Source organism: Eulemur rufifrons, chromosome 8, assembly GCF_041146395.1.
Source record: "Eulemur rufifrons isolate Redbay chromosome 8, OSU_ERuf_1, whole genome shotgun sequence".
Classification (NCBI taxonomy): Eukaryota; Metazoa; Chordata; class Mammalia; order Primates; family Lemuridae; genus Eulemur; species Eulemur rufifrons.
In genome coordinates this window covers 31,176,470-31,188,882 of record NC_090990.1, presented here as the reverse complement: position 1 = coordinate 31,188,882, position 12,413 = coordinate 31,176,470, and the positions used below count along the sequence as shown (strand labels likewise).

Here is a 12,413-nt window from a genome sequence, read left to right as displayed (position 1 = left end):
CTTCCACGTCCCCCTTATTAGCTCACCCAGTGCTTATTCTTCCCGACACCCAGGAGCAGGGCTGTGAGCGGGCAGGGAACAAATCATACAGCCTGCGGATTGGTTCCTCTGCATACTCAGGCTGGCTCCCCCTCTGCACGCCGCTCTTACCCACCTCCCCGACGCCCTGGCCTGGAGAGAGTCTCTCTTTCCTTTGCTCCCGTAGCCCTTTCTACATATTGTGTCATTTTCCACCTTGCACTACCATTATTGTGCATGATTGGGCACCATTACTGGCCTCTTCAGCTGGAAAAGGGCAGGATCTCCATCCACTCATGTTTGCAGCTCTGCAGCTTCCAGTGTCACCTAGGACAGAGCCGATGCCTAGCGCAGGGGGATGGAAAAACCCAACCTGCTCCAACACATGCTATGGAGTGGCCTGTGCTAGGGGATGAGGGCGCGGCCAAGCGAGGGCCTAGGCTGAGAAGACTGCATTTCCAGCGCTGGCTCTGTGTGTACAGCTAGCCATGGGCACTGGGTGAAGTTTCCTAACCTCCTTATTTCTCTGATCTTACTTTCCTTACTTGAAAATAAAGAGACTGGAATAGATGATCTTTCAGGCTCTCCTAGCCTCAGCAATTTTATGGTAATTAAAGCCTTAAACCAGTGACTACAAATGACCTCTCTGAGCATGTTCTTTCCCAGGCCAACAAGCCAAATGCCCCTGGGAAACTGGCTTCCCACACCATGATCACCTTACCCAAAGCTAGGTATTATCATAATCCCAAATGGCTTTAGTCACGTACATATACGTGGGCCCGAAATCAGGGAGGGCTGTGAGCAAGTGAGGAATGTGAGTTAAAATTGTATCTTTGCAATGGCTGGCTCTGTCTCTTAGAAGCCAGCTGCCCGCTGCAGACAGGCGCCAGATCCCGAATCCAAGAAAACCCTCACACCTTCTGTCGCTCTCTACGCATCTCCTGATCAGTGGCTCTTAATTTCTGCCACAATTCCGTGATGTTCAGCTCCAGTTGCGTGTTCTGCTTATGGAAACGCTCCAGTTCAGTTTCCATCTGTAGAGGACAAGGGAAAAAGAGTCAAGAACAAGAAAGTTAAGAGAATGAAAATTATATTTGAGAGCTGAGGTCTTTTGGTGGGAACGTTTCCCCTGATACCAGGGCATTTATTTTTTCTATTAATAGTTTCAACATACGTTCTCTGGATCAAAACCTTTCTTCTTACTCCTTGCCATCCTCAAATCTCCCCATTCCCGGGACTGATATGTTAAAATAGGACCATGTGGTTCTACGGCCAGGCTGGGAAGCCTTTCCTCCTAGTCACTTACCCTTTCCTTCCACCATGCTGATTACTTTCTCTTCCTGAATTCCTTATCAATGCCTAATGCTCAGGCACTGGAACCTCAACTCTGACGTGAGGCAGGGTTCTCCAGAGAAACACCTTCCTCACCTGCTTTGTGAGGTTGTAAAAGGTGAACCTTGACCCCCTGGGGCCACAAGTCCTTGTAGAGCAGAAAGTCTGGAGTTGACTCTAAAGCAGAAAGTTTTGAGGGACCGGCAGGCACGTAGGCATCCCTGCTTTAAGGCATAAAACAGGAAAGGGGAGGCCGAGAAGGAAGCCCAGCCTCATCATTCTGTTGAAAAAGGCTTAAAAAGTACAACAGAGGAGTGTCCCATCTTCCAAAGAAAAATAAGAAACCACCAGTGAGCTTCTGAAAGATTTCAAAATTTATTGTGGCATTTGTGTTAACCGAAGACATAGGAACGACAACTGGAGCATCTGATTTAAGATGAGACTGGCCATGAGTGAGCTTTCAGTTGACCTAATTCCTGTGCAAAGCAGAGAAGTGAGGTTTGATTTACACACGAAATCTGGTGCACACAGTATTCCTGCTAACAGGGAGGTTCACTGACTGTTCTGGGGGCATGGGAGAGTTCACTGTTTTTTTTTTCATGGATGGATAGCGTTTTCCCCCTAATCTATCCCAGGTCCTTGTGAGGGTCTTGGCAACCTTCTGGGGCATGCCCTAATGAGCCACATCCACGTTCTGGACATGAAGGGGTAGCTTTAAGAAGAATGTTTTCCTCATTATTGGAAGCATTTTGTATAGATAGAATAGCCCTTTGACCCAAGGCCTTGCATAAAGGGTGTACTCAATATATATCTGATGAATGAATGACAAGTGTGGTGGGCAAAGGGGAACAATAGTGAAGGTCATGAGAAGGCCTGAAATGACCTGCTGAGATAAATAGGTAGTGTTGGCGGAGCTATGTAGAGCCACCTTGGCTTGGGCACTTGGCTACACATCAAGTGTGGGTATTTGCACAGCTAAAGAAAGAATGTGCTCATTAGAAAGGGCTGCCAAGCTGTCGTAGGCTTAGGGATATAAAACAGAATAAGAGGTAGTTTCTGTCTTCCAGAGGCCTCAGGTCTGGGACAAGAAAGAAACCAGAAGTTAAGGTGGAACAGGACACACATTGTCTGTGGTCGAGGTAGACAGCACCCCGCGTGTACACAGAGGCGGTGAACAGGCAGCACCCAAAGAAGGCATACCTCAGCTGTTTCTTGTAGGAAGAGTAAGTGTCGGAGGACAAATGGGGAAAGAGAATTCCAGGCAGAGAGGACAGCCTGCACAGAGAGGACTAGAAGCGCAGGCGGCCTGGTGCATCTCTGCAGCTGCAGTGGTTCACGGTGGCTATGGGGGCGGGGAGGCATGTGAGAAAGTGGGGAGAGGAGAAGAGCTGGGGAGGGTGGCTGAGCTAGGTCATGTGGGACCCAAGGGCAGAGGCTTGAATGGTGAGAGGTTTGGTCTTTGTCCCGAAAGCTCAGGGAGTCACTGAAGGATTGTACCAGGAGTGGCCTGATCTAATTTGCATGTTGGAGGGCCTGATGCAGAGGTTCTACTGGAAAGAGCAAGGCTGGAGCCAGGCAGACCAGTCAAGAGGCTGGCGCTGTGGCCTGAGAGAGGAGATGGTGTCCCAGACCGAGGAAATGGCAGCTGGAAGGGAGAAAAACGGCTTCTCCAGTTTGCAGGGCTCCTGAAGGTCATGACTGAGTGCCTACAGCTAACTGTGCTTCTTTCTGTTTAATCTTGCATCGGCAGTGACAGATTAGAACAGAAGAGATACAAAGTATATTATTTACTGCTGCTCTTTTTCCCCCAGGCAAAGCCTCAAACTACTCTAAGAATAAAAGTAAGCCATTTTATAGAAAAATTGTGAAACACGTCAAATTTGAGGAGCTGGCTGCACAGCCAAAAGACTAGTGTAGTGTGTGGGAGTGAGTACCCCTCTCCCGGGGTGGAAATACATCTACTTTTCCACATGCTTGTCATCACACTCAGGGATTCTCAGTGGGGCAGGGGGAGTATTTTGCTCCCCAGGGGACATTTGGTGATGCCTGGAGACTTTTTTTTTTTCATTTTACTTAGTATTTTTATTTCTATTATTAAATATTCAATACATAAAATGATATAAATGCATGGGTAAGACACAAAGGGTGAACATTAAATGAGCATCCATGTATTCACAATCTAGTTTAAGAAATATATCATTGCAAATAATTTTGGTTGTAACACGTTAGGCAGGGGGTGCTACTGGCATTTACTGGCTGGCGACCAGGGATGCTGCTGAATATTCCACAATGCACGGGACAGGCCCTCCACGATACAGAATTATCCATCCCCAAATATCAGTCGTGCCAAGGCTGAGAAAACCCTGCCCTCGACATATAAGTACATGTGTATAAACTAAAAGGACAAGGTTCTGGAAACCTCTCCACTAGGCAGGACAGAGGGACCCTTGAGTCATCAGAGAGAAGCTGGCAAAGGTTTGTGAGGGAAGATATTAATACCTGAATCAGGGAGTGTTATTAGAGGTCACAGCTCTACTTGAGGCTTCCTTCCTACAGGAAAAGGAACTTCGGAGACAGACAGCAGAAGGGCCAAAGGTGTCTATGACCCCCAGAGGGAAGCCCCAAGGTCAGAGGCCTCTGGAAGGATCCAGGCACCACGGGTGGGGGCGGGAGGGGCCCAGGTGTGAATATATTCCCTGCGAAGAATCAAGGCTGTGGTTGGCATGTTACTTCCTGAGAAGGTGAATAATCCCCCAGGTGTGTTGACGTGGAAAGTTAAGCTGAGTTTTAGCAAATGACTGACCCAACCTTAAATCCAGCTGACAGATATGTCTAATGAGGGTGGAGAAATGGGGCAGTGATTTCCAGGGGCCTGCGGCATGCTGACCTTCTAGGTAGGTGGGGCCTCTACTCTTTCTCATCTTCTTGGGCTGCTGCTGTGGTCTGAATGCATGTGTCCCCCCAGAATTCACATGTTGAAACCTAACCCCTAAGGTGATGGTATCAGGAGGTGGGGCCTCAGGGAGGCGATGAGGTCACAGGGGTAGAGCCCTTCTGAATGGGATTAGTGCCCTTACAAGAGGGACCAGAGGGACCTTCTCAGGCCCTTTTGCCCTCTGCCATGTGAGGACACATAGCAGGTGCCATCTATGAGGAACAGGCCCTCAACAGATACCAAATCTGCTGGAGCCTTGATCTTGGCCTTCTTCAGCCTCCAGAACTTTGAGCAATAAATTTTTGTTGTTTATAAATCACCCATTCTATGGTATTTTGCAGCCCAAATGGACTAAGACAACTGTCATCTTTGGGCCCTGACGCCACTCGAGAATGGCAGGAAGCCCAGAGGAGGCTGCTCTGTGGTCAGCTGGGGGCATCCTTCCTCATCCCTGAAGCCTGGGAGAAAGTCATTGCCACAAAGACCCTCTCTGGACCCCCCCAGCCCTGGCTTGATCCCCACCTGGCGTTTTTACTGGGCCTCCCAGAGCAAAGGCTTCACTGGGCAGACTGGCACCACCACAGCTCTTGGATGTCCGATTCTAGTTGGGTCATTAGTGCTCTCTGACACCCTCGTTCCTGTCATCCTTGCTCAGCACAGTTAGAGGAAATGGAGGGGGAGCAGAACCTATTTTGTCTAGGTGATCAGGTAAGGCTTCCTTAAAGAGGTGACATATACGCTGAGACCTGAAAGGTGCAGAGAAACCAGTCATGTGACGATCTGGGGGAAGGGCCTTCCAGGCAGGGGAGCAGCCCCGCAAAGGCCCTGAGATGGAAAAGCTGGGCTCGTTGTAGGAACTGCCAGAAAGCCCGTGCCTGGGGAGGAGGCAGGAGGGGCGGGGAGGCCGGATCATGCAGGGCTTGTGGGTCTGGGCTGATACTTTGGGTTTTAGTCTAGGTGGGACAGGACCCTATTGGGGATTCACTCTGGCCTCCATCACTGGAAGCTGGAGTCAAGTCCAGATGACAGATGGTGGAGGGAGGGACTGGGGTGATAGCAGCCGGGGAAAGAGGGTTGGATCTGAGATATCTTTTGGAAATTGATCAGATAGGCATTGGTGAGGGTTTGGATATAGGAGTTAAGGGAAGGCAGAATCAAGAAAGACTACATTTCTACCTTAAGTAACTGGATGAATGATGGAACTGTTTACTGAGAAACAGGGAAACTGGAGGAAAGGGGAGGGAAAAATCAAGAATTCAGTTTTAGGTTAACCAGGGACCTCACCATCAGCTGCTCTCTGCCCCGTGGGGGGAGGCCGACACATGACAGGTCAGCACACGTGGTAAGGAAATGCGATGAGTGCGATGAGTGCGGGGCACAGGGGACCAAGAGGAGCACTCGTACCTCTCTGGGCTCTCAGAAACCCTTGTCCAGTTGATCTTGCTTCTAATCTCTTTCCTCTCTACCTTCATCCTGTTTGCTTCTCAGAGCATATTCTTAATTATGCCACTCTCCTGCTCAAGAGTCTTATGACCTCTCCTTGTTTATCAGATGAAGTACAAACACCAGGGCCCGCCTAGGGCCCCAACCAACATTTCCAGTTTGAGAAAAAACGCTGAACCAGAGGGGCCTGCTGTCTGGTGGTAGCTGTTGGCTGAGTACACACTGCCCTCTCGTGGCCAAAGGCCCAACAGCTGCGTCTCCCTTTTGAGGGCAAAGTTCATCCCAGGGTCCCAGGGCACGCTAAAGCTAAAAGCATTTTGCTTTTGGACAACTGAGTCCCCAGTTGGGCCACGGCCTTCCCGGTGGAACCTGGAGCAGAGGGGGCTGTGAGGAGAGCTTCCTTTCGTTCCCCCCAGGCCAGCTAGCAATAGTGGAAGAGGAGACAAAGGGTCTGAGAGGCCAGGGTGTTGCAGATGGCTTCTTACCTCCTGAATCTGTTCCTTCATCACCTTGATCTCATTCTCTCGAGGTTCTATTTGCTTTTTCAGCTCCTTTATTTTGTAGTCAAGCACAAACTTGAATTTCTCTAGTTCTTGGTTTTTCTTTTTCAGATCATAAATTCGTTTCTCCTGGGGGATGAGATGAAAGAGTGAGAGATATCACAGGACCTTGGTATATGAAACCCCTTTAGGGCAAGGGACATAAATCGCGTGACTCTCCTGACTAAGGAGAAAAGGCCAAGCAGCTTCCACTTGGCTATGTTGGGACACTTGCTCTGGGGACGCCATCTGCTATGCAAGAAGTCTGACTACACCGAGACCTCCAGGCTCGAGGGCACCTTAGGGACTCTGGTCAAAAGACCCAGCTGAGCCCAGCCTCCAGGCCATCCTTGCCAAGGTGTCAGACATGTGACAAAAGAAGCCACCCTGGATGTTGACCAGCATCCAGCTGTTTGAGTCACCCTTAGCCTTCCCAACTGAGGCCCTAGATGTCAGGGGCAGAGACAAGTCAACCTGCTGTACCCTGTCCAAATTCCAGACCCACAGAATCTTTGAGCATAATAAAACAGTTGTTGTTTTCAATCACTAAGTTTTAAGGTAATTTGTTGCACAGAAATAGTAATTGGAACATAGGTCTATCCATCCATCAAACATTTACTGAACAAAGATCTTTTGCCAAGTATTGGGATTCCAAATATAAACACAATATACCCCTGCCCTTAAGAGAAGACAGTAGCCAGGCAAGCAGATGTATAAACAAATATAACCCTAAAATGTGATAAGTGTTGCAAAAGAGGAAGGCACAGAGGCACAGTACGTATTGAGGGTGCTGAGAAGAACTGGCTTGAGTGTCAAGTGGTGGTTGCGGTGGTTCCCGGGAGGAGGGTGGAGTGAGGCTGGGGGAAGCAGGGCAGGAAGGCAGGCTCTGCAAGTGGGGTTAAAGAGTTCAGAATTTATCCCCTAGGCCAGGGGTTGGCCACTACAGCCTGTGGGGCAAATCTGGCCTGCCATCTATTTTTGTAAATTTCTACCGGAACATAGCCAAGTTCATTCATTAATGTTTTGTCTATGGGTGGTTTCACACTACAGCAGCAGAGCTGATTAGCTGAGACAGAGACCATATGGCTGGTGGAGCCTAAAATACTTACTACCTGGCCCTTTACAGAAAAAGTGTGCTCACCCCTGCGGGAGCAAGGGGAGCTACGAAGGGATTCGAGGGGGCGAGCAGCATCGCTACACTTGCACTCTGGCTGTGCGTGGTGGTGGGAACCAGGGCAGGATGTGGGAAGTGAGGCTGTTCGGCCAGTTAGGAGACTGTTGTGATTTTCCAGGTCTGGAGGCCTTAATATCTTTCTTGTCAAAACATCCTTTGAGAATCTGAGGAGAGCTTTGCATCCTCCAAAAAAAAAAAAAAAAAAAAAAAAAAGCACAGATACGTACACAAACACTCATGTCTCATGTACAGACGTGATATCCAGGCACAATCCCATTGAATCTTTCTAAGACCCCTTGAAGTGGTTACCATCCCTATTCATCCCTAGGTTATAGGTGAGAACATGACGGCTTAGGGAAGTTGGCCAAGGAGCTGTGGCCAGGGAACAGAAGTGCCTGTGCTGGAAACTGGTTGCCTAATGCTGAAGCCTGAGTCCCCCACCTCTAAGGCAGCAGCGACAGATGGGATGGAGAGGAGGGCATGGAGTCTGGACGTGCTCAAAAGGATGACACTGAAGTCTGGATGTAAAGCTGTGTGCCCCACAGAATTCGGTATGTCTGTCTTCTGAGTGTTTTATGAGAAAGGCATCCCAAAACGTGGAACCAGCCTGCTGGGGCAGCAGTTACGGGGCCACTCCCAGGACAGTCCCTCTGTGACCAGGAGGACCACATGGACAATGCAGCAAGTGAGCTGCCCCCAGTCTGTGGGGACGTGTCACCAAGCATGCCTGGAGCAGTGGACTCAGCTGACTGAGGTGCTTTAACCTAAGACTGTCACCTGTAAAGCATGTGACCTTGAGCAGGATGCTCAGCCTTTTGGAACTCAGCTTCCTAAGCCATAATCTGGGTTGTTCATGCTCCTGGGTTGCTGGCAGAATTGAATATGTTGTGTTGACAACAACTAGCCCACTGCCAAGCACTCAGTAGGCACTTTACTGACTGCTCATCCCCCTTCAATGTAAATAAATGCATTCTGGGAAGCTGGGGACCCTCTCTCCCCTGAGCTCTGTCCTTGTCGCCTGAGCCCAGCTAGGCTGTGGCTGAGGAGGAACTTCACCTTGTCTTGAATAGTCTCATCTCTTTCTTGGATCTCTCGCTTGAGGCCTTGGATGTCCTTCTCCAGGGACTTAATGATTCCTTGCAGCTTCACCTGCTCTCCCTTCAGGGTGTCAATGTCATTGGTCCGTTCTTCAATCTCCTTCTGCAGGCTGCTGAACTAAAGAAACAGACGGCAACAGCACAGACCACCAAAGTCTTTGAACTCACGTCCATTCCTCCCAACTGTCCGACTGTGAAGCCCCCCAACATGAGCCAGCTGTGATCTCAACTGCCACCTTCTATGAACTGAAAACACCTAGCACCCAACATTTCTGGGCTTTCAGGAGTGAATATTTGGAGAATTTGGGACAGTTCAGGAATTTTCCAGGCTAAATGGGTGTAGCATTCCGTCCCATAACACCCAGGCCCACTCCCTGGATGTGAGGACTGGTTGTCTCTGCACAGAGCCTCTGGAACCCAGTACCCCGAGTGGACCAGAGACTTCCACAGCCACATTGACCTTGAAAGGTTGGGATGCATGCCCCATCAAGGTCACAGAGATTGGGCCCTAACTGATGAGCCATCTTAGCCACGTCCAAGAAGGGAAGACATGATTGTCCCCCGGATTTACTAGTAGTGTGATTTCTTTTTTTTTTTTTTTTTTTTTTTGAGACAGAGTCTCACTCTGTTTCCCAGGCTAGAGTGCCATGGTGTCAGCCTAGCTCACAGCAACCTCAAACTCCTGGGCTCAAGCAATCCTCCTGCCTCAGCCTTCCAAGTAGCTGGGACTACAGGCACGCGGCACCATGCCCGGCTAATTTTTTCTATATATATTTTTAGCTGTCCATATAATTTCTTTCTATTTTTAGTACAGATGGGGTCTCGCTCTTGCTCAGGTAGTCTTGAACTCCTGAGCTCAAACGATCCACCCGCCTTGGCCTCCCAGAGTGCTAGGATTACAGGCGTGAGCCACCGTGCCTGGCCGTGATTTCTAATAGGAAGAAACTTGAGCTTGCTTTGAAATTAGCTTCTCTAAGGCTAGATATTTTGGGGAAACTGTGGCAATTCTATAAGGATCAATGAGTTGAATCCTTCCTCACCCCAAGCATCACTGAACTAAAAACATCTTCCCCACCTTGTAAACCAAGCGTCCTATATCCCCAACTCGCTCTCCCGCCCATGGAGTCTGAACAGGAGCTGCCCATGACTCTGCACCAAGAGCCCGAGGACAACTGCAGCCTAAGACTTTATCTACCTCATCCCCAGGAGATCTTATTTCCATTCCTATTGGGGGTTTAGCTCTGAGAACAACGACTAAATCCTACTTGGCAATCAGGTAAAGCCGAGAGAGCGTCTATCAGTGCGCAGGGAACCTCCTAGCCCTGTGAAAAGGGAAGAGAAGGGAGGCCCAGACGGTTGCCTTCTCAGAGGATGTGGTGAGGGTCTTCCTGCCTAAAGGTGCACCGGCCACTGCTCCTCCCTAACCTGCTCGGCTCAGAGGAGGATTTCAGGCAGGACCTCTGCCAGGCCAGCCAGGGTGGTCTGGCCACCTGCCCCCAGCTTTCTCTGTGATACTGCCCTGGCCCCTCAGAGAACAGCCTGGTAACCTTCTTCCTCATGATGCCGGTTTCTCCTTTGAGCCGCAGGTTTGACTCCTTTTCTTCACGAAGCTTTTTCTCATACTTGGTTTTGATATCTTGGATTTCTCGGTCTTCGTCTTCTTCAATCTGCTTCTTGGTCTCTTCAAATTCCCGCAGCTGCTGCCTGACATCTTCCTGGGCCTGGCTCAGGGACAGGGAGAGTGTGTGGTCAGGGGAGAAGGGACTCGCGCCACCTTTGTGCCAAGGGGGCTTGGGGAAAATGAGCACAGAGTCCCATCACAGGGAATGGGAGACACTGCCATTCCAGAAATGGACACCATGGCCACAGGTCCCTTGACCTGTCTACCTTCTTCCTGTCTGTCCCTCTGTCTTCCTGTCACCCCCTTTTCCCTACCAGACGAGGCCTCGTGCTCCACACTTACCAACTCCCTGCTCCCACACCCTGTTCTCCTCTGGTCTTCTTCACACAGATACCCAGGCTTCCTTTATTTTTCCTTCACAGAACTTGTGACAGTTGTAATTTTATATTTATTTGTGAAATTACTTGGCTGTCCCTCCCATTAGGCGTAAGTTCTTCTAGGGCAGAAATCCCGCATGTCACAGCCACCACCGCCCTCCCAGCGTGCACCACAGCCGGCACACAGCAGCCGTGCAACGAAGATCTGAATGAACGAGCAAGTCTCTGGTTCTGCCCTCCCTCTCCTTAACCCCATCAACCCTGCCCTTTCTCTGAAAGGGGGCACAGGTGACTTCCTGTGAGTAGCACCTCTTCCAGAAGGGTAGTTTTCTCCTGCAGTTTCGCCTCGTAAAACTCAGTCAGCTCCTCCAGGGCCTGGCTCTTGGTCTCATCGTTATCCCGAAGCTGTTTTTCATACTCTTCCTGCATCCTCTGGGACTTGAGCTGCAACTCCTGGTACTTCTCATATTCTAGAAGCAACTTCTGGTTGTTGCAGCTTTCTGGAGAGACGAGGAAAGGAACTTAAGTTATGAGCAGCACCAGCCCCGGGGCTACCCGTGAGCCCGGGGAGCTTCCCCATTCCTTCCAGCACCAGCTGGAGCAGCTGCCTCCAGAGCCGAGATTCAAAAGCCTGCCGGGCTTCCTCCCCTCCCCGCACCCCATCACGGCTTTAGGAAGCCAAACTCCCTCCCTTCCCCCTCCAGGAAGAAGGTTTCCAGAAAAGTACAAAGTGGGGTTTGGGGGCTCAGGGCCAAGAAGAATGTCCTGCGGGTAAAAACAAGTATCAGTATCCCCATTTTACAGAAGAGCAAACTGAATTTCGGTAAAGTTAGGTGACGCTCTAGAGCACGCGGGGCAAGTAGTGGTGAGTCTGGGACATCAGGTAGTCTATCAGGCTCCAAACTTTTCTGTATCTCCTGCTCTCATGCAGTAGGTGTTTAGTATGTGTTAATGAATGAGCAAATACACAGCAGTGAAAACTAAGGTGAATTCCAGGGGATAAATGTAGCCTGTTTTTAGACAAAGCCCTATTCCCTGGGACTTCCACCATGTCTGGGGGACTCCCAGATGTTTTCCCATGACCTACCTGCTCTTCCAACCCTAGCCCACCACCCTCTCCCCCCAGGCCTCTACTTATGGGCTCACCCAGGTCTTGCAGTTCCCGGTTCTGTTTGTCTAGGAGGTCTTCCATGTGCTCACGGTGGGAAATATCCTGCTTCTCTTTTTCTGTTCTTAGGACCTGAAACAGTCACACTTTCTCATTTCTACACATCTGCTGAAAGCACTACTAGGGCAAGAATTAGTTTTACAAGTAACATCCTCTTTCACTCACACACATTTCTCGAGCCCTTATTTTGGACCATGTACATTCCATGAAGCAACAACCACACTATCACTTTCTATTTACATTATACTCTGCTCTAAAATTTCTGTACCTTCCCTAGCCCTTCCCTCTTTATATCCTTGCTACTAAATGGGGTTGTCAGTGGTGAGTTCAGTTTTGGACATGCATCAAATGGATTTCTGGGTGAAAAAGTAGGGATTCACTCAAATCCTCTGTTGCTGGCACATTGTTGGCCCCTCAATCCTCAAGTATGTTAACCTGTAAGTGTCTAAGGAAGTGTTTTCTTTTTTTTTTTTTATTTCTTTAACTGGGGAGGAAGCTCCTCCAGGCTGGGGAGATGCCATCCGCAGGACCTAACTTTGTGTTTCGCTTATATAGGACACCAAACAAATGCTTACTGACTCGAAGAATGAAATTATAAATGAATGAATTAATAAAATTAATAGCCAAGGGTTTTTTTCAGCCAAACTTTCTGACCCATGGAGATAACATAAACAAAACAAATATCCCATGGGCAAAAAATTGGGAGTTT

General features: G+C 49.4%; 1 protein-coding gene across 1 annotated transcript in view; it reads right to left on the bottom strand.

Moving 5' to 3' along the window:
- Positions 1-12,413, bottom strand: part of CFAP57 (cilia and flagella associated protein 57) — a 69,147-nt gene that overhangs the window by 16,363 nt on the left and 40,371 nt on the right. Inside the window, 8 exon segments of the mRNA XM_069479163.1 lie at positions 936-1,052; positions 1,411-1,464; positions 1,466-1,525; positions 6,214-6,357; positions 8,498-8,656; positions 10,086-10,259; positions 10,846-11,036; positions 11,683-11,776. Of these exon segments, the coding sequence (XP_069335264.1) occupies positions 936-1,052; positions 1,411-1,464; positions 1,466-1,525; positions 6,214-6,357; positions 8,498-8,656; positions 10,086-10,259; positions 10,846-11,036; positions 11,683-11,776 (993 nt within the window).